General features: G+C 25.3%; 3 protein-coding genes across 12 annotated transcripts; 1 reads left to right on the top strand and 2 right to left on the bottom strand.

Moving 5' to 3' along the window:
• Positions 1 to 139: 139 nt before the first annotated feature.
• LOC126908385 (zinc finger protein 883-like) lies at positions 140 to 12,725 on the bottom strand. Of its 6 annotated transcripts, none has more exons than XM_050690396.1 (6): positions 12,707 to 12,725; positions 5,903 to 6,010; positions 4,978 to 5,199; positions 3,865 to 4,482; positions 2,171 to 2,323; positions 140 to 2,107 (listed from the first exon to the last, which is right to left on the bottom strand). In XM_050690396.1, the coding sequence occupies exons 2-6, from the start codon at positions 5,988 to 5,990 to the stop codon at positions 1,296 to 1,298; spliced, it is 1,893 nt and encodes a 630-aa protein (XP_050546353.1). In that variant the 5' UTR covers positions 5,991 to 6,010; positions 12,707 to 12,725; the 3' UTR covers positions 140 to 1,295. The 6 variants fall into 6 exon arrangements, with proteins under 6 accessions (XP_050546353.1, XP_050546352.1, XP_050546351.1 ...); XM_050690395.1 differs by lacking the exon at positions 12,707 to 12,725 and adding an exon at positions 9,520 to 9,935; XM_050690394.1 differs by lacking the exon at positions 12,707 to 12,725 and adding an exon at positions 9,530 to 9,934.
• Positions 7,450 to 9,442, bottom strand: LOC126908387 (wee1-like protein kinase). The gene has a single exon (XM_050690405.1). The coding sequence runs from the start codon at positions 9,065 to 9,067 to the stop codon at positions 7,520 to 7,522; it is 1,548 nt and encodes a 515-aa protein (XP_050546362.1). The 5' UTR covers positions 9,068 to 9,442; the 3' UTR covers positions 7,450 to 7,519.
• Positions 12,726 to 15,583: 2,858 nt separating the features above from the next.
• On the top strand, positions 15,584 to 25,388 carry LOC126908389 (activating transcription factor of chaperone). 5 transcript variants are annotated; one of them, XM_050690411.1, is made up of 4 exons: positions 15,584 to 15,759; positions 16,743 to 16,924; positions 18,111 to 18,407; positions 24,202 to 25,385. In XM_050690411.1, exons 3-4 carry the CDS (start codon positions 18,224 to 18,226, stop codon positions 24,882 to 24,884), a joined length of 867 nt encoding a protein of 288 aa, XP_050546368.1. In that variant the 5' UTR covers positions 15,584 to 15,759; positions 16,743 to 16,924; positions 18,111 to 18,223; the 3' UTR covers positions 24,885 to 25,385. The 5 variants fall into 5 exon arrangements, with proteins under 5 accessions (XP_050546368.1, XP_050546365.1, XP_050546364.1 ...); XM_050690408.1 differs by having other exon boundaries at positions 16,743 to 16,948; XM_050690407.1 differs by lacking the exon at positions 16,743 to 16,924 and having other exon boundaries at positions 24,202 to 25,319.
• Positions 25,389 to 26,939: the final 1,551 nt, after the last annotated feature.

Below are 26,939 nucleotides of genomic sequence, written 5' to 3'. Positions count from 1 at the left end.
TTTGAAAAAGTTATTTCTAAGTTAATTTCCTGAAAATCTCACAATAATCATTATCAATATACAAAATAACTATTTATGTCTCACTTGAAATTTATGTAAATCTAAAATACTAAACATTTAAAAATAAATGCAAAAAACATAATATAAATCATTGTTTTTAATAGTATTTGTTTCTTTTACACGATTATAGTACAGTTATTTTATTAAGTATTTTTAATTTTTAGTTCATAATACTAATACAAAGTTTTATATTGCTAACAAAATTGATAGGTAAAAAAATAAATAAATTTTTTTTATGTTTGAATTACATCTTAGAGAGATAAATAACTATAGGTTTCCACTATTCAACTATTTTGTATGTTTTGACTTATAATGATTGCTTCTTCCTGTATATTCAGAAGCATAAATTATATACAAAATAAATAATTTTAGTTCTTATAACTATACAATGCATTCATTGAGAATAATATTTTTATAACATACATATTATAGTATTTTTTACAATACATAAAATATAAAAATTACTCGGGAATAATAAAAATAATGATATAGTGAGAAATGTACATTTTCAGTATAGAGCTCAATATTTATGTTTAGATATAAATAAAAAAAGTTAAATTGATCATTATTTTAAATAGCACAATTGCTGTATTGAAAATATTTTAAGAATTAAAATTTTATAATTTGATTTAACAGTAAATAAAAAATTATAGCTAAACATCACTGATTTTTTAAGTATCTAGATTTTTGTATTAAATAATAAATAATATTATATACTAGTTGATATGAATGACATTGTGTGAGTAAAAAGAAGGTAAACCAATTTTAATTATTTATGATAAATTATAGTGTAGTATAACTTTTAATCTAAATAATGAACTAATTTATTTAATTTGAAGTTAATTTAAAGATGCATATAGTTAACTATTATTTAATATATTATTTAAAAAAAAAAAAAAATACAGTAAATAACAAGAAAATAAAATTTTGGAACAAAAAATAATATAAGAAACTTATAAGTAATGCATAAAATGCATTATGATTAATTGAATTATATTGTGATAATATATACATTTTATTATAACATAACATAATTGATTTAATTTATTGGTAACAAGATTTTACCATTATAATAATTGTAAGAGAATAAACTTGGTATTTGGTAACATTTATCCGTCAGTTAAGACATTATATAACCTTAATATTCTATGGGATTGAACTGCACTTTAAAACATAAAAATAACTTTTTTTTTTTGCTATAAATTCAAACAATTTTTAATATCACAATATAATATTCAATGCACTACTGCTATGGGTGCTGCAGTTGAAACATTTGTAGTAGAAGACTTAACACTGAAATCAACAGTATTTACCACAGAAGTTGAACCTTTAAACTCAGTTGGTAGAGGGGGAGGAATTTGATTAACTGGCGAAGATGATGCAAAACTCTGTTGATGATGATTGGCAAATGGCGATTGCAATGCATAACATTGAGGAAAGTAAATTTCTGGTTTGACTATTCCTGATGGCTGATTTAGTATTGTGTTCAGATGTGGAGATCGGCCTGGTTTTATAATATCTGATCTCCTTTTATTAGTATGAGGATTCACATGACTATCCATATGACGTTTAACTTCTTGTTCGGAACCAAAACGTCTACGGCAATTAGGCATTGGGCAACAAAATGGTCGTTCTCCTTGATGAGTTCTAGTATGTTGATCAAGAATTGCTTTTTGCCTGAAATCTTTACCACATTGTAAGCACTTGTAAGGTTTTTCACCAGTATGTATTCGCAAATGTTGGTTTAGAATTGTACGTTGGCGAAAGTTCCTTCCACAATAAATACAAGTAAATGGTTTTTCATTAGTATGTATACGTAAATGTTGAGTGAGATGAGACTGTTGTCTAAATCTTTTACCACATTCAACACAAGGATAAGGACGGGATTCTATATGAATACAACCATGCTGTAATAAAGTAGACTTTTGTTTAAACTCTTTGTTACATATTGGACAGCGAACATATAAAGGCATTCCAGCACTACGTCCATGTTGAATTACATCTGGCAAACTTTTACCTGATTGGCCAAAAATTTCATGTATAACTCCTGTGAATTTATGAAAAAATAGAGTAAATATAATATTTTAAATTTTTTTTGTAATATTAATACCTTTAGCATCTTTGAAATAAGCAGGGAACTGAGGTGCATTTTCAGGAGAATAACATGAATCATTTGAATCATACTGTATATTTTTAGATTGAGGCAATGGTACATCTTGTGGCCATAATTGACCATTTTTATAAACTAAATGAGGACCTATGTCTGAAAAATAAATATTCGATCTATGAATATACAAAAAAGTTAATTGTATTATTAAAATCATTTAGTACCAATGCAAATACAAGTATTTTAGTAAAAAAATTAAAATCCAATTAAACATTTTAGGGAATTTATTCATAAATAATAATTTTAATCATTTTTTATGCATTTCTTTAATATTTATTGCAGCATGGTATTAGTAAAAAAAAACATAAATGTTATTTATGTGTTATAATAAATTTATTCTATTTTTAGCTATAACTTCAAAATAACACTTTGCAAAAATATAGGAGTTGTTTTTCAGTACCACACAGGTAATAATTTTTTCAGAACATTCTTTTTATAAATTCAATTACAAAAGTGTACATGAATAAAGGGTGTTCAATTAGTAAAGAAAATGGTTTCTATTATACCATTTTTCATAACAATTGACCTGTTTCCTTACTTTTTTATAATATTCATAAAACAATTATATATATAATTCTGAAATACTTAAAAAACTAATAATATAAAAGATTTTTCATAGGAGTATTTTAAATTTGGATAAAAAGAATAGATCAGACAGATGGTGTCAATTAAATGATTAAGATAAAAAGTAAGTGTAGTAATAGATTTTTAATAAAAATAAACTGTTATCCTATTAGTTAAATTATTATGTTAATATTTTTTTTATTTTATTTTTATTTTTTAAATTAAATACAAAATAATAAAATATCAACAAATTTTAAAATTGGTTATTAATTATGGTTCATAAAATGAATATCACATTATTATCATTTTATACACAAGATCAATCAATTTTACACATATTTTTAAATAAAGTAACTATAATTATTATTATATTTAGAAAATGTTTTAAGGATATTTGATCATTCTATTTGTAAACATTTTTATTTAAAAAAAGATCAAGGGTCATTTATAAAATCAATTTATAAATTTTTATTTTAATAGAAACTTAACATTGGATTAGTTACTAGTAGGTAAAATGTTCAAACAGTAACAACAAATATTTGAACATTAGTAAATAGTTAACAAGGTAGTATAAAATATCATACGGATGTAGAGAATCATTTTAGCAAGCCATCCTGAAAACAGACTTTTATTGATATTTTTAACACACCCAATTTGACCTTACACTGGTTAATTGGTTTTTTTATCAGTGTCTAACAAAACTCTCATAGAATCACTTTTTTCTGATCTTGGATTGGCTGCTTGCGTCCTATCAACTAAGGGAAAAGGTTTTGTAGGTATGTTCAATAAATGTAAGAAAGGTTTACTACTGCTGGAAGATGAAATAGAAACAGAGGAGTTTAAAAGCTTTGCTGATTTAAGATTATTTTGAAGTAATCTCGAAGTGGCATTTTTTAAATCTGAGTTTGTTAAATGCTGTTCATCTTGTATATTGTTAAATAAACTTGGATATAATTTCATTCTGAAGGCGTCAGCTGAGGACTTCAGGAAAGCATTCAGATTATTGTGAAGTTGAGAGGGTGGAGGTGAACTTGAGGAATCACTACTATTTAATGAGGAATGAGAGTGCTCGCCTTGGTGAGTGCGGACATGCTGGTTTAGGATGGCTTTCTGACGGAATGCCTTGCCACAATCTCCACACCCGTACGGTTTCTCACCCGAATGGATGCGTAAATGTTGATTAAGAATTGCTCGTTGACGAAAAGTACGGCCACAGTAGATACATACAAATGGTTTTTCATTAGCATGTATTCGCACATGTTGTGTAAGGTGAGATTGCTGGCGAAAACGTTTCCCACAATCACTACATACAAATGGTCTAGAGTCAGTATGTATACGTTCGTGTTGCATAAGAGTGGCTTTTTGTTTAAAATCTTTACCACATGAAAGACATTTAAACATTCTCATATCTGAACATTTTTTTCCTGACATTTCTTGTTGTTGATGCAATAAATCAGGCATATTAGGAAAGTCACCAGATGCTTCAGCTGGATTTAGTGGAGTCAACATTACTCCAGGTTGTTTTAAATAAGACATAAAACTTGACGGGCTAAGCATGTGAGGAGGTCCACCTCTTACACTAGAATAATAACTTGAAGAATCCCCTGAACCATATTGTCCTGATTGAGAACGATTAGTTTCTAAAGGACTATCTTCATGAGGTGTCTCTTCATCACCTCCAGTCCCAGAACCTGTTACATTAAAATAAATTTTAGATTTTATGAATATTTAAAATTTTAAAAATAATGTGAAAATAAATTTTAACCTTAATAAGTTTTTTAAAAGGTTATTGGTATACAACAAATTTTAACTTAAAAGATCTTAAAAAGTATTTCATCACAATAAGTATAAATAGTTAATTAGTTATCACATATTTATTGCTAAATGTCTACATTACATCTTATTATAAAAAAAAAATTTGCTACATTTGAACATTTTTTTATAATATAATTTATCTAATATTAAATGAGTTCTCTTAGTAATTAATAATTATTCATAATTAACCAGCTAATTGTAATTTGTGCTACTATAAAAATAAATCATTCAAACTTTTTAAAAATTTTAGTTATTAAAATTAAAATTTGTATTACTTAATAAATTAAAATTGTATAAAGAATTTTAATATATAGATATAAGAAAATGAAAATTTTGAATTTTTTATAGGACAGTATAAAATAAGTATGCACCTTGAATTGAATGGTTGGCTGTTGGATATGGTGATGGCAGAGGTGATGAAATAGTTGATTGAGATGCCTGTTCATTAGATTGCTCAATAGATTCATGTTGAGATGATACAAGAGTCGGATACCCATTTTGAGAAGATCCTGGACCCCATTGGCTAGTACTTCCATTTAGCCCTGGTTGATGGTGTCCATCTTTATTGTATAAAACGTAGGGAGCACCGTTCTCTATAAAATGAAAGATAGAATAATAATTGATTCATTTTAATGTATAATAATCACTAGACAAAATACATAATACATGGTTCATTTTTTAAAATTTAAATCTACAATACCATCGTCTAGTTTAGGTAATTCCTGTGAATTAATGATCATTAGGATTCAACATTAGAATTAAATAATTATATATTCATATATCTTACTCATAAAATCTAAAAAATGTTAACATTAAATCATAATTTATAAATAAATTCAAAACAAATTTAACCGATAGAGTAACATATAAAATAATTGATAAAAAGCACATTTTTTTATCACATAATATTGAATACTCATACTTATTTATCATACGTAGATTTAGATACTACGTTGCCATTTTAACATATGATTATTCACAACCTGTTACAACACATTAGATATCAACTTACATTATATATTCCCGCCTAAAATGACGCTGTATTCAGCTTAATTTAAAGGAAAAAAATAATCTGTAATATAGTTTAGTTGTCTTATTAGGCTTTTAGCTTCATTTTCTTGGGTGAACTATTTTTTCTTAATTTTCAGAAAATCTAGTTCCTCCTCATTTATTTTAAAAAATAACTAATATGTAGGTATAGGTAAAAACCTAAGTTACCCAAGATCTCAAGTATATCCTAATTAGTCTTTGAAAGTATATAAAGGTACTGTTTTTTTAATTCTTGCAAATCATTACCTTGGGCAATACAGTACATAAAATTGCGTGGAACTTTGAGACCTGCCGCAAGACATGCTGCAAAAGATGCTGAGAAATTTATTGCCATACTATTCCCTTCATTACTTCCTGTAACATTAAAATAAAAATGTTTTCAGTAATAATTTTTAAACCGTATCTTTTTGAAAAAGTTAATATATAGGACAAGAAAATGAGATTAAACTGTTACTAAAAATTTACTTCTTACCTTATTGAAAACCCCTAGTATTAACACAAAATATCTATTTATATGGGTATTTTAATAAAAATAATGAGTCCCTCAATATTATTAGAAGGATTCAAAAATAGTGTGGTAATGTTTAAAATTTAATAGGTGCTTAATAAATTCAAAACAAAACAATCAAAACTAAGATCTCATATACAGAATGTTTTTAACATAATAATATTCAAAAAATTCTTTTTATTATTTTCATGTATTTCTAGATTTATTAAATATTAAGTATTTATTTAATTTATTCCTTGTAAAGATATTTAACTAGCTTTTAGATAAAAACTAATACAAACAATGACCTGTCATACCATGGTTTTATAATAAAAAAAAAGATTTAACTAAGATAATTAAGTTGGTAAAACTTTAATAAGGTATGAATTAAAAAAAATGTATAATAAATATATCAAAAATACTAAAATGAATTTTCTATTATAATTATTAATTTAGGAGTTATTGGGTGGTTATATTTAAAGAATAATGTTGTATAATGGCTCATAATAAAATTAAACAAGCTCCTCAATATTGTACATCACAAAAAATGTATTTAAAAATATTTCATACAGATATTTATAGGTAAAAATTTATAAATATTCATAACACTGTACACCAAAATATTAGGACTAAATTTTTTAACTTTCTATATAAAATTAAGCATATTTGTTGGTATTCACATATCAGATACATAAAAATCTAAGAAGTTATGTTTGATATACTGAAAATTTTATTATACCAACAATTTTTAATAAATATTAAAACAAAACACAAATAACATTTAGCTACACTAAAAAAATATCAATAAAGCTTATTTAATTTAAAGGAGTATATAAAATACAATTTATATATACACATTATAAATATTACATAACTAGAGCAAAAACAAAAATCACGTAGTTTAACAATAGCTAATTTTATAAAATAATTACCACATTATCATTAACTGTAATTTTAAATAGTCGATCTTAATATTAACTGTGTGTAAATAATTAAAATAGATGCAATTGAGAAAAATTCATAAAATAAGTTTAAACATTTTTGAAATAGTGAATATAATACAAAAATAGATGTTTGGCTATAAAATCCCTTTAATAACTGGACTTCATATATCAAGTAATAATGAGAAAGTACTTAATACATTTGAAAATAATTTTTCGCGTCTTATCACAGAGTTATAAAATACAATAATGCTATACAACAGTGTAAAAATAATTTAAATAAAAATATAATAAAGGTAGCAATATTAGGATTTTTTTAGTTTTTACACTTTTCATAAATAATATATGCTAACTATTATGCAAAATTTTCTTCACATGGAAAGGAAAAAAGAAAATTACAAATTCTATTGAAAAAAATTATGATAAATAACAAAATCAAACATTAGGTGTACTACAAGATCTTATCATTTTCCTACCAACTAATCGTTTTATTCTTTCTTTCCTAGTACGAAACAATTTAGAATTTTCATACCTTCTTATACTTGCAGTTCTAGGAGTTTGTGTTTCAACAGAATAACAAGGTGTTAAAAATTTTGAACTAAGTTTCCAAACCTCAATTTCATCTTGTTGTTGTTTAACAGCTGCCATACCTCTATCAAGTAATAGATTAACTACTGTAGAAGCAGTAGGACGATTAGTTGGATCTATGTCTACCATTTTCTTTAACATTTTTTCAAGTCCTGTGCTAAAAACAGGAGTTTGAGGAAGACAGAAGCCTCCATCTCTTAAACTATGCCACTCAGGTCCATTTTTAGGTAAATCTTTTTTAGTTGCTGCTTCATAAGCAGTAAGTGCTGTTGAAAATACATCAGCTTTTTGTAGTTGAGAATAATCATCTCTTAAAAGTTCTTTAGGTAAATATCGACAGTCTCCATCTTCAATAGTCCGTACGTCTTCAATACATATTGTATGTCCAAAATCTCCTATTTTATAAACAATATCTTTATCTACAGTTTCATCATCATCAAGATCTTCAACAAATAATAATGCACCATCAGTTCGACAAATTAATATATTTGCTGCTTTTATATCTAGATGAGCAAGTTTTTTTGAATGAATATGAGCTAAGCCTTTGCAAACATGACATAACAATCTTCGCAAAGCGCTATCACAAAATATATGATCCGATTCATGAATCATTCGTTCTAATGTACCACCATTGCAAAACTCAGTTTGAATATAAATATGGCCTCTTTCATGCCATGCAGTAAAATAAGATACTATATTAGGATGACGGCCAATGACTGAATGTGCATATACTTCTTTGCGAATAAAATACTCTTGACTTTTATAAATAGTCTTTTTTGTCTTTTTTATCGCATAAGAAATACCATCGAGTAAATTTGTACATTTGTATACTTCACCAAAAGCACCTGTGGCAATAAAATCATCCATTCTAAATTCTTCATTGAACCGTGATGTCTGTAAATCATATATACTAACATTGGTAACTTCACCTTCATTCATGAGATCCCTAATAGATGGATCAACTGCCGAGGAAGTTTTACTATCAGGTGTAGATAAGCTTCCACTTGAGTCATGGTTTTGATCATCACCACTATTGTAACTTACATTTGGTGTTTGAGATAATTTCTTACGTTGTTTATTTTTTAAAATTTCAATTCCAGTTGGAGTAAATGGATTGACTGATAAACGCGGTTTGCTGCACCGTGAGAACTCACCACTTGTATCAGATGGTGGTGATGGACCCCTGTGACGTACCTTGTATAAAATTCTAGGTTTTAAAAACGGCGTTGACGAATCCACTCCAATTTTTGGCGAGAAAGAATGACGGCCATCAGGAGAGGGTGGACAAGCTGTTATAACAGGAGCTGCTTTGTCAGCGTCAAAACTCAACCGGCGCATTTTTTGAACGAAAAACGATTCGTCGTCACAAACCATTTGGTCGTCGCTTCCATCCATACCTTACAAATGTCTCTTGCTATGTTTATAGCACTATTTGTATTGATTAAAAGAAATAATCAATTTTGTTAAAACCAATTTCACACATCAGTAAATAAACAAAAAAAAAACCCGACATAAAAAATAATTTTTCATAATATAGTAGATAAGTAAAGTAAGATCGTTACACACGTTACTGCTCTACTAATGTACAGTGCTATGCAACTGTTCACTGTTGTCAGTTAACGGGAGCGAATAAAACGGCGCGCTTTACAGTGTAGCCTGACTGATAATGTCTCGTTGACACTGAAAATGGGAATTTAAAAAAGCTTTCCATCCATATAAAATTTTGTTCTCAACAGAACAATTCTACAACATAGAATTATAATTAATTCGCTAAATTTTTAAAGTAAAAAAAAAAAAAAATAAAGAAAAAAAGAATACAATGCTATACTGTGTATAATCCAACTAACACCAATTTACCAATATTTTGTTGTGCGTCTGTCTGTACCACGGTCATAGACCGCCCTCATGACCCGAAAAGAACGATTAAACACACATTTTTGTAAAAAAAAATTTTAATTTTAATTTATTGTAGCTCAAACACATTTTGTACTAAAGTTACGTCACTTTACCGCCACCACAAATGCGTAATGAAACTTTTGAGAATAATAGGGAATACAAATTCAATTTTATATGATTTTTGATCAAATTTTTAATTATTTCATTTGGAATTCGAACTTATTAATAAGCTGGCGAGACACCGGTTCCTCGTCGTTGTTCCAATCGAGATGAACATTAAGGGAAGACGACAGTGCGTGTGCGACTGGCTGGTGGACGTTGTGTATGACAAACGCCGCCACGCTAGGGGAGTAGAGAGCAGGGGCGGTCGCGACGGCGGTGGTGATAAAAAAAAACCCGGTAACCGCGCGCGCGTAGAAAACCGGAATGAGCGGTGGCGGACGGTAAAGACGGACAAAAAAAAAATACCAGTGCGAGACGACGAGATGATCATACTAGAAGGAGCACCGCCAAACAACCCGGCAGCGTTGCCAAGTGTATACCTACGTCCCAGACGAACCTGTATCTGTGTGTGTAGGAGAATATTGCTTAAAAAAGTGCGTCCTACACTTTACTCTCTCACTACCACCGTGCACAACACGGTTCTCAGTATGGTAAAAGAGAGAGAGAATAAGAGCTATCTGACAATCAATATTTTAGCAACCCAAACGTTGGTTGAAGGGAATGGAGAGGAAGTAAAAAAAGGGGTCCAAAAATTATAATTTTTTTATTATATAACCGACGTTCAAGCGAGCTTTTTTTAATACATTTTTATCGTTTTTTCCCGGGCACAACTGTTTTAGAAGGACCGCCTACAGCCTCAGAAAAATAATATTATAAACTTTTTTTGTCAAGGACTGGATACTCATTTATTTGTGTGTACTCTTTACTACATCACCTCAAATTTTCTCACATTAAACTACTAGTTAGAAATTATACAATTTATCGTATTCATGTACGATTTGAATTTATTTCAAAAACATTTTCTTTTGAAAATAATTAAATGTTAAAAGGTTTTTAAAATCACAAGTTTTTTTATTTAAATTCCCTAGGTATTTCTTAATTGTAGACTCCTTTCTAACTATAATTCATGGTTTAGTAGAAAACATGTATAGAAGTATTATTTTAACATAAAATTGGATACACAATTTAAATATTTTACAATTTTGCAACCGGTTTACTAGTGTTGTCTGTTGGAAATTTTTATTTTATAAATTTATTGTAACAAAAATACAATAAAAACAATTGAAAAATGTATTATTTTATGTCTACATTTCACACTATAATAACTAATTATGAATATCAACATACAGTGGCGTCGAACCAGTGGCAGAGGCGCAGTTGTCACCAGTTAAAATTGGTTAGAGTAAAAGTACCATTTTGCTACCCCCCCACCATTGAGTCAAACAAAAAAAAATATTAAAAAATAAATATATTTTTGTTAAAGATTGATATTAATATTCATATTAATTGATTTAATATTTTGATTTAAAAAACTCGTTTATTATCAATTTCAAATTTTATGATTATCCAATAGTATAATGTTTATTGTTATTCTATTATCAATTGTGAACTAGCATATTTTATTGACTACAGTATAACTGCAACCAAGTTTTTACCAAAGACTAAATTTGTTTTTTATCCTGTATTTCATTTAATACTTCTAAATTTTAATGTAGCAAGAGTTATTTTGTTTAAAAATTTTGATTTTGAATTATCCATAAATTTAACTAAATAAATTAAAATTTGTTTATTATTTTAGTTCTAATAAATTAGAACTAAATAGTTTTCAGAGTTAATGATAAGGTAATTTTTTATTTATTATGATAATAAAAAAAAATTTATTTAATACTTTAAATTATATTTGTCTATAATATAATTCTATCAATAATTATAAATAATATAACAAATAGTAATATGCATTATCAAAAGTTAAATTTATAAACTACCGCATTTTTTTTATATGGTCACTACAATACAATGAAAAATTATTTAAACGTTTTTTTGGCTTTATATTAATAAAGGGACCTATTTTTAGCCAGTACATTTTTGTCTCCAGAGAGAGTGCAATGAAAAAAAATACCGACTCTCAATACCCCCCTATGTGCACCAGTTCGAAGTAAATCTAAAATTTCTTGATTTTGATGAAATATTTCAATATTAACCAGAAATCATTTTGTATTAGTGTGGCTTTCTATTATTATTAAAATGAAATTCACAAAATTAATTTACTTAAGTAACATTGATAAATAAAAATATAAAAATATAGGTGATAGAGACGTTTTGTGGAAACTTATTAATAGGTCTAATTTTATTTCTAAACGCATTACTGATAACATTTGTAGATATTATTCATTGAGACATAGAATTAACATTTTTTTTTCTGTAACAAATAACCAAGAAAAAAATGTGTTTATAAATAGAACATAAAAGTTTTGTGTTTTCTTAGAATAAAATCCTAGCTATGCCACTATTTATCGCCATGAAACAAAATGTAAGGATTATCTTTAAGGATTTATTTGTACCTGTTAGTAAAAACATTTTTTTCTCCTAGGAGCAACTAAAAAAGGCAATTAACCCCTAAAAATTTTAAATGCAACTTTTAAATTTTTTAGGGGTTAACTGCCATTTTTAATTGCTTCTAGGAGAAGAATAGTAAATATTGAAGAACACTGAACTTTTTTGTTAAATTTTTTTATTTCGATATTTATTAAACTATTTATTTAATTTAACATTGTCAATGCTATAAAATAAATAAAAATACAATAACTTTTTTTTATTCAGACAAAATTAATGATTATCGTTTAACTATTAATCGAAGTGTATTACTTAACATTTGAACTTAAATGATAACTAAATACTTGTTTTATCGTTTTAAGTTATTGGTTAAGTTTAAACATGCAAATAAAATATGTCGGTTATCTAGATATAATGAATATTTATCAGGGCTACAAAAACATATTTAACGTTTAATCGATTACTAATGATTTTTATTTTTTACTTACTTATTATATTAGGTAATATACTCAATCACTCATATTATATAAATATTAAGTTTTTAATCATTTTTAATATAAATGGGCCATTTTTCATACTTACTTAAATTTTTTTTTAATTCAAGCTAACTAAAAACCATTTAATGTTGAGCAACACTCGATACCGACCTTGAAACATGTGTAGACGATAGTGCCATATACATTAGTATATTGTCTGGAAAATGGAGACTGTAAAGGTGTTAGGAGTTTAAATTATTAATGTATTACACGGAGTGTTTCTTTTTATACTAGCCACTAAATTTCTTTTAAATAATATATATTTTTTTGGTTTTTCTTAGTTATACATGTTTTTTCATTTATTTGTTTTAAAATAATTATTAGGTCCATCCCTTATATCTTATAGAGATGTCAACTTAATTTTTTATAAATGCAATATACATATTTAACTAGCTTTTAAAATAAAATTTAATCTGATTAAGAAAATGAATGGTCAATAACAACTTTTGGACCAATATTTTAGAAGTTATTAACATTTCAAAATATAAACTAAAGTAAAGCGTGGATGCTGCTATTTTTATCATTAATCATTTATCAGTTACACTACTCTTGCCACCTAAGTACAAAAATCGGAATATTTTTCGAAGTACTGGTTCATATGTTGTTATCGACCAGTCCTTTTTTTAATTAGACCATTTTATAATTTATAAGCTAGTTTAATATATATGTTGCTATTAAAAAAAAAAGTTGTCTCCCCTATAAGATAAAAGGAAAGGATCTAAAAATCATTTTGTAACCGGTTAATGGAAATACATATATATATTTAACAAATACAAAAAAAAAAAATTTCATAAAACTTATTATTTTCAGAGAAATTGAGTGGCTAGCGTTAAAAGAATCATCTTTATAATTTTTCATATCAAAATTAAAATCAAAAGTCTTATTAAATCTGCTTTTCGGAAGCGTAAATTTGAAAGAAGTCAAGGTGGAATTTTGTGTTTTTTTCTGAGGTTTCTCAGTTTACATTTTGCTAAGAATTGTCAAATTATTAATTAGCATAACCAATTTCCTGGCTAACATATTGGAGTAGATAACTAATACCGTTAATAAATATTTTTTCATTATATAACCTTCTCTCTTTTCTGTCTTATTTTATAATGTTAATTTTTAAATAATGTAAAACCACTTAAAATTATATTAATTTGAGTTTAAATAGAACTTTATTTGAATTTTTTCAAAACTGTTTTATTATTATTATTATTATTATTTTTTAATTGCAAATGAATTATAATATATATATTAAAAATGATAAATTTAACAGTATTTTAGGCATATTAAATTTTATTACATAAAATTACTCGAAACAAATGATGAAGACTGCCCACAATATTATATAGTCTTACGCTACTAGTTCATGATGTCCATGATATGAATTAACGTAACACTCAATATTCATGTATAATTTATATATTATTTTGGTTTATTTTACCTATTGACATGTTTGTTATTTAGATACTGTAGAAATTATCTGCTCCAAGTTTCAACAAATTGAATCTATTAAATTTTGGTTATTACCGACAGCACCTGTCATACTTGAAATCAGTTGAGTATCATTGTCGAAAATTGTATCTTTACTATATTTAATAGTAGTTGTGATAGAAAACCTCGTGTTAGATATAAGAGAAACTTTTAAAAGCCAAAATGAAAAATATAACTATGAAGGTTGTAAAATAATGATTGAACCGGTGCTGAAAGTTTTAAAGATAACTTATATCTAATATCATTATACTGTTTTTTAAGGATTAGTATTATTTGTATTAGCTAAAAAGAAAAAAATCATTCGGCAAAAAATTTAAATGATATATGAGATATATAGTAGACGCAGAATACCGACAAATTAATAGTTAAATTCCAATTAAAGTTATGAAAAACAAGAGTCAAAATGATTCCTAAATAATTAGAAACTGATGGAATTTTTTTAATTAAATCTTTCATAGCTATAAAATAAATAAGTTTGTGTCAATTCTAGTATACCCATATCTAAATTGTTTAATTAATTTGGAAAACATGAAAATTAATTGAGCCTTTAGAGTAAAGGTCAAGTGGTAATTGAATATAAAAATTTATGTGTATAGATTGAGTCATATAAATTAAACTAAAATAAGTTCTAATTGCTGAAAACAAAGCAGACGAGGTTTATTAATCTATATATCAATAGTTACTGTTCACTACTTTGAATATGTATTACTATTTTTGAGAATTTTTGTAGCGATATCTAAAAAGCGTTTTTTTATTATACAGAATATAAAAATTAAGAAATATTTTAATTAAATTTTTTAATTTTAATTATTAAAACAATATTTTACGAAAAAGGTACATAATTCTGAACAAATAATCCCTTTTTAAGCTGTCGAACAACAGCTATTGAATAATGTTGAATTTCAATTTTTATGGTTAGTAACTCATTTTGATAAATTGTGGATTATGGCCTATAGATAATAAATAGAAACAATGGTAACAATTAATAATGAGATCAACCGCGATTAAATAAAATACATGGCTTTATATTAATTACTTATTTTATACTGAAAAATAATGCGCAATATCTAGTAGTAGAAAGGATTAAACATCGAATATTATTAAAAGTGGTTTTACGTACATTCATCACTAATAGAAGCTGAATTATCTGTACAGTAAACATTTTGATTAGAAAGAGATGACATCACTTATTGATAACGTGTAGCGTAAATATCGATAGTTTGGAATGTTTATTATTGAAACGGAATAGAAATTATTCAACTTTTCAAAAATTTTACTTAATGTATTCAAAATAAAATTTCTTTATTAAAACTTTAAAACAAAAATTTTATTGAAATTAGAGGTAAAATAATTTATAAAATCGATTTTAATATAGATGTTATAGTATCGATTAAAAATAAAATTAATTATTATCTCTCTCGCACGCTTTCCCTTTTGACCCACGTCCTGATTTAGTTGAATCATGTTGTAGTTATCTCATTCAATACATTCAGTTACTACAGGTGCGAATACAATTATTTTGAGTGTAATAATCGCTTTAACAATATGAACTGATTTTATTCAATCTATAAAAGCGCGCACGGCGTGTGCAAAAAACAATATGTTATTCGAAAAATTGAGGTGAGTTTAATGGTTCTCTAATTATACGCTGTTTGAGATGTAGTTGTTTATATATATATATATAGAGCGTTTTTCAAGTGAGGTAACATCTTATGGGCTGTTGATATAAATAATATAATTGAGAATAATTTCTTCTTTATGTATGACAAATTATTTAATTGTCTCATATTTATTAAATTAGTGTATGTATTGCTTTGAACTATTTATTATGCGAATAGTGAAATAAGTATCATCTATAAAAAGATAATACAGTAATTAATGTCCCATTCTTGTTAATAATGTTATGAAACATTAGAAATACATTATTATTATTTTTTGTTGTCGAAATTCTACAGAAATCAACTATTCTTTATCAATTTTTTTTTGAAAATTGTAAATTGTATATCTAATATTATATTAAATTAATTACAAATTTATTTGTATTTATTTCATGAAATGTAAGTTGTAAAAGTATATAACAATATTGAAAAAAATTATATAGCAGTTCAAAGAAATATATATTATTTTTTAGTTGGTTTAATTTAATTTGTCATATATATATATATTTTTGCTGCAGGACCAGATGTAGTCTTATCAGAATTTTACCAAGAGACCCAACGTAGGAAACTCTTGGTAAAATGACCTTTTTTTAAACTTGTATTCTTTATGCATATTTATATTGCAATAGTAAGCAAATATTTTTGTGTAGAAAAAAAATATATATAGAGTGATTCCCTTATTATGAACCACTTAATCAAAAAATAAAAATAATATTAATATTTAAAATTTTAAATTACATTGAATATATTAAATAAAAACTAAAAATACAGTATATGTTTAGTGTTGATAATGGAATATTGTTCCCAAAATATGTATTTGGGTTTTTAGTAATTTTTTGAGTTAAATATTTTTAATATTTTTTAGTTTTAAATTATTTTTTTTTATTCACGAGTGTTTAATTTTTATTATATAATATTAATACATTTTTTATTGGTTTCTTATAGTTCAATGTTTTTCTCAATTTATCAATCATGAAGTATTTTTTATGTTCATCCCCATCTTATAAGGGTGTCAACTTTAATTTCTCAAATGGCAACACATATAATAAACTAGCTTATTTATCAGATAATGATTTAATTAAGAAAATGACTGGTCAATAACAACTTTTGGACCTGTATTTAGAAAAGTTATTAACAATTAAAATTAATAAGTAATTTAAATGTATTTAAGTTAATACTTAATATTTATTTACTAGATAATGATTTAATTAAGAAAATTGCTTATAAGTTTAATCATAACTAAAGAAAATGTCTTCAATTTTAATATATATCTGAACACCTTGGTTTTTAAGTAGAAATTGCTTTACATATTTTCTCATGGTTGTCTAATCTCAAATGAGCTACTAAAATACTGAACTCATAACAATGTTCAATTTCAATACATTTTACGTTTGTATTAATTTTTTTCAATGAGGTTTTTAATTAAAGAAAGTTAAATATTTTTAAAAAGTTATAAAAGCTTTTGTTTATTTAGAATCTTTCATTGTATACAATTATAATAGTTAATCAAACTTTCATCTGTATGCTTTTAGTTTTTAGTTTGTTGAGATTTTTTTTAATTTAAGAATCTTCTAAATTAATAAAATAACAATAGACTATATAAGTAGAATTTTTTTTTAAATTTTAACTATAATTTAATGGTTTAATGAAAACTTTTGTTAATTACAGTAGACTCTTAATATTTTGAATTTCAAGGAGAACAGGAAAAAGTTCAAGATAATGAAACTATTAAATTTTATGATATTATAAAAATTGTATAACATAAGTTCTGTAAGATTTTAGTATAATTGGAGATAGAGAAAAATTTGATATGTAGTGTTTTTATGAGAATAATGTACTGTATTTCTATAAATAATTAAATACTGGAAAAATTCAATTGATCAGCTATGTATTACAATAAAAAGTCATTTTGGAGATATGTTGATCTTGTAAAATACCTTAGCACCAGAGATCAGATTAGGCTAGTCAAGTGTATTCCTAATTAAGAATATTTTAAAAGTTAGATAGAATCAGATCAGATCAAGCCTTAATGTGGAACTTAATAATTCATGTACGGTTAGTTTTGGATGTGATATAAATAAAAAGATTGTAATACAAATAAAAGTATAAAAAAAAAACATGTTTCTTTGCTTTATCTGTTTTGGAATATCACACTTAAAATTATTTAATTGATTAAAACTTTCTGAAATTTGTAAAAATTAAGTGTAGGATACAAAAAAAAATTCTGCTTTATTAAGTTAATAATTTGTTATTCTACTCTTATGTTTTCCATTAATAATTCTATTCTAATTTTTTAAAATTATTTTATTTTAGCGCCATCATGGCAAACTTCTACGAAGATGGTTTCTCCATCAACAATTCATTACAAGAAATCTACTTTGAAATAAATATAAATCTATTAAATTGCTTATCAGAATCGCCACAATATGGCAGTAGTATCACAAGTAGCCAAACCAAGTTGCTTGTTGCTCAAGAGCAACGAAGCAACCAGTCCATTCTCTTCTAAAGAAATATGTAAACTAAATGATACTGAATGGGATAAATTGACAAGGAGTGATATGGCTGGAAAACTGCTGGAATATTTGGATAAATTATATGATACAAATAATGGTATGTTTATTTTAAAAGAAAAAAGTTATACAATTTTGTTATATAATTTATGTTTTCAAATGTAAGGTTAATGTTAGGAAACATTTGATTAAAACTTATAATTATTATGGAAGTATTAAAGACAAAGTGTTTTATTTTAATATATTATAATAATCAAACAGTTTTTTTTTTCATTCGAACATTAAATTAAAAGTTAAATTCTAATTACTTTCTATGAAATTTCATAACTTTGACTAGTGACAACTTATGATCATAATCATAAAATTTTATTCAATTTCATGTTAGCTATAAGTATATATTATATTAAATTAATATTTCTGTTTAATGTCAATTAAAAGATATTGCTTATTCCAGATTGGACAGGAAAACATAGATAGCTATTTTTGCTCTGTTTTATTTTGACTGTTTTATCAAGAGTTTCTGAAAGAACTACTTTTTAACTAATTTTAAAAGTAACTGATTTTTTTCTTTCGAGAATTAAAACATTAATTTAAATGATGAAAGTTAGAATAATTTTTTTATTAAAACTAAGATAAAATTAACACATATTGGTATTAAAAAAGTATCTATTTAGATTATTATTTGTTCTTAAACATTATTGATACTAACTTTCACATGTTTTTAATTATTAAAAAAATAGACTATCAAGTGAATAAAATATCAGTGGCTTAGAGGTAAGGCTTACAATAAAATAATTAAAAAATCATCTAGTGCATTCCTTTTACTAATGCATCATATATAATCACCCTTTTTAATTATAACTATGTTAAGTTAATTAATTGTTTATTTTTTTTACCAATTAATTAAGTCTCTAATGCCTGTAATTTCGTTTTACTTAAATGAATTTTAATTTATTTTGCATAGTTTCTTATCAAAGAAGTTTGTTGGGTTTTTCTCAGTTGTACAATTAGTTATTATAACAATGTGTAATGAGACTTAAAATATTAATCTGAATTTTTAAGGTCATTTAGGCCTTTAGTTATCACAATTTTAATATTTGTTAATTTTTTCCCATCTGCTGTTACGTGCTCATTTACATAACAGTTTTGTTTATTTATTTGGTATTTTTAATAGTAGAAAAAATCAAATGATACTCTAATGTTACTTATTATTACTCGCCAATATTTGTGTTATTTAATTAACTACTAATTATTAAGACCCTTAGCAAACACTGTATTGTCAGAAATATTAAACAAAAGTAGTTCACCTTGCCCCTTGTTTATTTGTCTGTACGATTTAGATATATCATGTTATCTTAGTTTTTAAATAATGTATTAATTATTGACATAACAAATACTGTGTTAGTTTAATGTGTTGTAAACGCGCAATAGATACATTATTAAATTGCACGATGAAAAATTAAAGTGGTGCGAAAATACTATGAGAAGAGATAGGAAGAAGTAGGGATATATTTTTATGCAAAGAAAATTAAGGTGGCGATAGGCGACGTTCGCTGGCAGCGTGTTGGCGCCGACAGCATCAGTTTTCGTTTATCACGCGGTTCCGTCGGCACGCTAACTAGTTGTTAGTTTGAAAGTGAACTTTACGGTTATATAATAGATGTGTTTTCGTTCACATGATAGCTCGCGATTCATCACATAGTTGTGTGATTATGAAGTTCAATTATCATTACACCTGGAGCAGGCAAATTATTTTCAACTCGCAAAAATTGGTGAAAAGAAGGTGAACACAGCCAACATACATCTTTGACGAATTCTTTCCCCCTTGTAGTTCCATAATTTGTAATAGAAAATTTAAAAAAAGCTTATAACCAAAAATCAGGCCCATCGATATTCATATATTTTTTCATTTTACTCATCATTCATACTCTTAGTATTATACGAGAAAATAATTTGTTTTCACTCGCCTAATTTAATTTTTGTTTTCTAATATTAATTTAATATATATATATATATATTTTTTTTTTTTGAGATCGACATAATTGTAGATATTCGTGTTATAACTTTTATAAATTGTAGTCAATATAGAAGTTTATAATATTTGGTTTCGTGTCATAATTAATAGGAGTATAATCTATAATTTTCCTTATTGATTGCTCATGACAGCCGGAATGATTTCATCTCAATGGTGTTACAATGGTATGTGAACAACTTTTGATGTAAATAGGAAATTTTAATTACAATTAAATTAATGTAATTTAGTGTTACGGTTGCCTAATAGAAAATCACATTTTCCTTTAATTTATAAGTATTTAGATAACACTTTTTTATACCACATAATAGCCTTGGGAGCTACAATTGTGTGTATTAAATATATATTAATTAAACATTGAGTAAGTGTGTATGAGTTTAATGGTGGCAACACTATGTATTATTAGATACCTTATTCAAATAACATAATCGTTGAACTTTTTATGACTTTCGATGAATATGAAAAACAGCTTATGAAATAAGTAGATGACAATTATTAAATTTCTTTCGTTAAATTTTTACGATTATTAAACATATGATATTTCCTTTGTAAAAAATTATTTTTGAACGATAGACAATTATAAAAATTTGTCCCTCGTAAAAATATTTTTTTTTGACATGAGTCTATTTGATTACTGTAGTTGTTAAAAATATGTATTTGACAATAATAAACATTCTACACTGTGTATTTCACTTTTCAACGTAAAAATGCTAATCACTCGAGTTACAAATTCAAATCTTGAACAAATAATATTCAAAACCGGTTATCATTTTGTTGATTTGTATTTTTTGATGTTTATTTCTAATAATTTTTTATATGCTGCGTAAATACTTCTCTAACTTTAAAAAAATTTATATTAAAGAACATTTCAAAGTTTATAACAAAAAAATCAGAAGATTAGGAGATCACAGTGGAGTTTGATCACTTACAAACTGTTTAATTGATCGAATCACTTATATATAACAGCATAATATTAACAATATTTCTCATTATACAAGCATAAAATATATTGATACCGATAGTATTTTTTTTTAGTTCAGAAAAGTCTGTTGAGTTAGTCACATTTATTATAATTTAAACTAACATACTGAGACCTAATCCTTCGAAAACTGAAAGTCACAAGGTATCTTTTGATTATTTATTTGAATAAATAAACTGTATAGAAGTTGGCCCTGAAACGAAATGACGTAAGGTCGCTTCAATGATAACAGCATCACAATATAGGATTTCTCTTAAATTCATTATGAATAATTTATAATTAAATTTTCAAATATAAATACTTTAATTATTTTTGTTTGTTTTTAGATGTTAAATTAAATTATAATTTTAGAATTTAGAAAGAAGTATTATAGTTTTAAAATATACATATACATCTTATGATAAAAGAATATTAAAATTTATTACTTTCTTTAATTTTAATGGGATATTGATATAATATCATTTATATTAATATATTTACTTTGATTACTGATATACAAGTATTATATGAAAAGTTTTTAAAATATCTAACAAAAAATATTTAAATATTTTACTTTATGTACCTACATAATTAGTTTATATTAAAAATCTAGGTCATAACAATAACTAATTGTTTTTATAAAAATACATATACATAAAAACTTTAATTACTTAACTAATATTTTGTTGTGAGTATGTGTCACCCATTCTGTCTAACCACGATGTTATTGAACTCTTTTAATTGATTTTTGGTTATATTTTTACATATAACTTGGTATTTCGTTCAATTATCTTGAATAATTCATTTTTTTTATAATTTAAACTGAGATATCCTAACAGTTATTTATTTATTTTATTGATATGCAATTATATGAATTTTAATAATATATACATATAATAAATGTATTTCTAATAAATTTTTTTGATGTAATAAGTTATCGTAGATTTTTTTAGAAATACTTAGAGAGCATTATAAATAATAATACACAGACGTTTAAATAGCTTAGATAGATATAAATATGGTATTTGTTTATCAAATTTTGTTTGTTTATACATCTTTTTGAAAGAATATTTTTTCCTACAAAGACCTATCAATTAATCTTTAATTGATTTGGTTTTTTGGTTTCATTTTGATTATAATAAATATAGACCGAAAGTGTTAATAAAATTCAGTTACTAGGCATAAATACTGCTTATAGGTTTTATGCCTCTAATTTCTCGTTCTAATTAATGTTTTCGCAATGTTTGAAGACGATAATTAGGAATGAGATAAACAACTTAATACGCTGAACTATTAGATAAATTAATTAACCCAAAAGTGTTCTATTTACTACATTAGTATATAGTTCACATATAGGTAAAATGGGAGCGTAGTGTGGCGCCATTAGACATTTCAAATGCTGTCAAGTAATGAAGTAAAGCTTTACCTGCTGCTGTTAATTGTCGATGGGTTACCACATGTCAATTTCAACGGCTGCAAACACTATGTCACTAGTACAGAAAGCAAACGGGAAACTATTGTACATAGTAATTTCTTATGATACACCAGTTTAATCTTCAAAATTGGCTGGTGTAAAACAATCTAATGGTTAAAAAAAAAATTCGATAAAGTAGTTTTTATTTTTTTGTTTATTTGCTAACAATAACTTCTTTGTTTTTTTTTATATACCTTATATTTTTATATTACCTTTCTATTAAATAACAAATTATTATAAACGTAGTATAGTAATATAGCCGTGACTTCTTCAAACTATATATATTAATGTGATAACCCCATTTCGAAAAAAACCTCAATAATCTTAACCCCTGAGCTCCTACTAAAATAATTAAAACAATTACATTATTATCAATTTTGTTATTTGGCTCTTTCTTTGTTTGTTCCAAGGAAACTGTCGCATTGTAGATATTTTTTTATAATAATAATTGTTAAGAGATAAGTGTTCGTATTCTTCTCAACAGTCTATAAGCTTGCTTATTTAGGTCACTTTTATAGTTCGCGGAAGGTCAATTTTTATCATTAATAATGGAATAAGAATATTTGTTATCATGATGATTTATATACTATTGAGATTTTATATATAATATATTACCAAACTTGTTTTAAATATAGTTTTTGATATAAGTATAGATGAGTTGTCTTTTTTAAAGTGTAGGAACCACATCTAAAACTTGGGTTTAAAGGTTATCTATTTCTAAGTTTCAAAATACAGTGTATTTTGGCGACCGTTTTTTATTGTTTTAGTTCCTTTGTGTATTGAATTGATTTAACATAAACTATATAACATTGACTTTCTAAGTTAATATAGTGGTGTTGATAACAGGATATATACACTTAACTGAGGCCAGACTTGCAGTCTCAGGTAGGGTATTGGTAGTTCATAAACCAGTTCCCCTCTTGAACAACATGTTTAGAAATTTACTATAGGAGGGATTCGTATAACTTTTAGAAATTTACAATCTGAAAGTTATAGGAGCTTCATCCATTATTTTTCCCAACTACCATAATTTTATATCAAGTCCAGTTCTCGTGAAACCCTACTTGATTACTACGCCTATTTTCTTTTTGGTATATTAACAAATTTTCATGTGTCTATTCGGATAGATTAATTACTAACTAATATAATAAGATGAAAATTTTGGGCCCAAGGTAGCTGTAATACAGCACTGTACTGAATAATATCCTCTATAGTCGTTATAATTATATCATTATAGACTATAATTACTATAGTCATTTAAATATTTTTGCTACTAATTTATGGATGTGTATTTTATCAAATAAATGATTGTATATGTAATTAGATATGACTACTACCACAATTCTGTTGTGTTTATTTATTAAAGTTTATAATAATAGTTTTTTGTATCAGAAATAACTAATTATTAATTTTAATAATAACTTTTATAGGACCTGAATCTATAACAGATTGGTTGAATGAAGAAAAATTTATTGATATGCCTATGTTTGATGATATTATGACAAATACTATACCAAATCACCTCGAAATGAAATCAGTCGAGTATGATAAATTTGTACCATCAAACAAAGATTTACCATATCAACCTTATAACTCTCAGCAGTTCACCCCAATATATTGTCCTCAAACTAATATGCAAACCAAATTCAATTATATACCTCCACCTTCCCTGACTCCTCCAACATCATTAACTCCACCTGAAAGCCCTAAAGATACTGATGTTCTTATGTCAATGTTAGATGATATGCAACCTGAAGAACTTACTCAATTAGTAGTTGATGATGATACTCTATCTGATTTCATGTCGTCTTCTGATACTAGCAGTTATACTGATTCTTACAGTGAATTTGTACCTACTAAAAGAATTAGACCATCTTCAGTTTCAACACCAACTGAAGAAAAACGCCAACGTAAAAAAGAGCAAAATAAGAATGCGGCTACTAGGTACAGAATGAAAAAAAAAGCAGAGATAAAAGAATCGGTTATGGAAGAAAAAGAGCTAGTTCAAAAAAATGATAACTTGAAAGAAGAAGCAAAAGAACTAGCTAGAGAAATAAAATATTTGAAATCATTGTTGCGGGATGTCTACAAAGCTAAAGGTCTTTTAGATTAAATTCAAACTTTTATAACTTTCAAGATCTGATCAAAATTTTTCACTGACTTTTACAATAGTTAAAAGTTGTTAAATAAATTCACATAATTTTCTTTTTTTAATGGAGCTTTAATTATAATTAAAACCTCTAAATCATTTATATGATGTGGATAAGCTATATAATCAGTGTTCAGCCATTATCTTTTTGTAAATATATCCTTATTTTATTTTAAAATAAAAACTATCATATTATGAATAAAAGTTTTTAAATTAACAATTATTTGATTAATAATAATTAAGTATAAAATTAAGTTTTTTTTTTGTTTTTTTTATTATAGTTTTATTATTGATTAAACTAAACATTAGTAACAATTTACATATGTGGTATATATTTATACGGATTTAATTAATTTTATTTACCACTTCATATTATTCATTTTTATTAAATATATTTCAAATTTAAATGAAAACATAAAGTTGATATTTTTTATTGTACATTTATATTTTTAAAAACTATTAATGTACATTCAAATCCTTTATTAATTACGAAACATTGAAAAATAAATATATAAATTTAAGTAATGGACTATTTTTTTCTTTTAACATCATAATTTACTTTATTTTGGTAATTGTTATTAAATTAAGTATTTTCATCTAATATTTAGTTGTATTAATTTTTAGTATTTTCAATTGTATTTTAATAGAGTTTTGTTTTTAAAATATTCTCACTTAAAATAAAATGAAGGTATTCAGAAATGTTTATCGTTTTTCAATTTTATTTAAAATCTGTAGTTTCAGAGAAATATTGTATTGTATTTAAAATAATGTAAAATGTGTTTGGTTTATTTTCATATTTATTACGAATGTAGTGTAATATTTTATTAAATACTCCTTGTATTTGACACGAAACTTAAATATACTTTTAAATTAAAAATTTTAAAATGTGTAGTTCTTTCTTTTCTTATTTGTGATTGATTTTCATAAAAGCCTTAACAATTATTTCAATCGATTAATATCAGCAACACACAAACATAATATTCAATGTGGAAATTTATGATATTAATTACATAAGTAATCAAAGGTGTTATGTTGTTCTAAAAATACTTCAGACCATGTTATTACATAGTTTTTACAATTGTAATGTTTTTGTACATTATTTTTCGCATTATTTAAAACTCGGTTATAATATTCTTTCTTTATGTATTTTAAGTTGCTATATATGAAAGCTTTGCATTACATATCCTGAATATTTAAATCAATAACACACTCAAGTTAGATATTTATTGAGTATACGCTATAGTTTAAAAAATATTAAATTTTGTATATTTTAAACTAACACATAAATATAACTGTGAAATGGAGGGAAACCCTTAGCTATGGATAATAATTTTAATATCCTAAGAGTAGGCTATTATGAAGTTCATGTTACAAAAATGTAATTTTAATAAAAGTTTAAGTTTTATTTAAAATTAAAATTATATTAAAAATAATTCAAAAAGCCATAAAAAAATTATCAAAAAATCGCGGATACGTATTTCGGGAATACTGTTACCATTATCAACGTTAAACACATACTTTTTGCTTCTTTTTGTTGAGGTCAGACTCATAGTAATGTGCGTGCTCGGTATAGAAATCCCATTTTAATATGTTTAAACTGCCGTATTCAGGCAGTTTAAAAATATTACCGTACGTTATTGATAATTCAATACTTATTTATTGATTAAAATATAATATCTAGTAATTAATTCATGCAATTATAAAAATAAATTATTGTATTTTTATGTCTATGTAATTACTCAGCTTCATTGTTGCATGATACTTATTAAAATCATTTCTAGCTAGGCCTTAAAATCTTAATGTCCTTAGACAATTGTCAAATAAGGGCCTAGTTTTGGTATTTTTATTAAATGTAAAAATATTAGTTGTTGATTTGATGACGCATAGAGAAAATTTGTTAAATTATTGGTTCTCAAGCAGCCGCCTTGTTTTTCAAAACTAAAATACGACCTTGGTTTCAGTACACATCTAAAAAGCTCTCCAAATGTAATTTTTTTTGTACTTTTTTCAGAATGAAGT

Source organism: Daktulosphaira vitifoliae, unplaced genomic scaffold, assembly GCF_025091365.1.
Source record: "Daktulosphaira vitifoliae isolate Bord-2020 unplaced genomic scaffold, ASM2509136v1 Scaffold_5, whole genome shotgun sequence".
Lineage (NCBI taxonomy): Eukaryota > Metazoa > Arthropoda > Insecta > Hemiptera > Phylloxeridae > Daktulosphaira > Daktulosphaira vitifoliae.
The sequence above is the reverse complement of the archived record's forward strand: the minus strand, read 5'-3'. Positions and strand labels throughout refer to the sequence as shown.

Bases quoted from the DNA above. Each gene is read 5' to 3' on its own strand.
- LOC126908385 (XM_050690394.1), bottom strand. From the start codon at position 9,566: ATGACCGTGGTACAGACAGACGCACAACAAAATATTG. The intron at 2,324-3,864 runs GCGAGCACTCTC...TTTATTTTTCAG, and splicing joins GCATGTCCGCACTCACCAAG to ACATAGGTCCTCATTTAGTT. The intron at 2,108-2,170 runs GTATTAATATTA...ATAAATTCACAG, and splicing joins TTATTTCAAAGATGCTAAAG to GAGTTATACATGAAATTTTT.
- LOC126908389 (XM_050690411.1), top strand. From the start codon at position 18,224: ATGGCAGTAGTATCACAAGTAGCCAAACCAAGTTGCTTGTTGCTCAAG. The intron at 18,408-24,201 runs GTATGTTTATTT...TAACTTTTATAG, and splicing joins ATTATATGATACAAATAATG to GACCTGAATCTATAACAGAT.
- LOC126908387 (XM_050690405.1), bottom strand. From the start codon at position 9,067: ATGGATGGAAGCGACGACCAAATGGTTTGTGACGACGAATCGTTTTTC.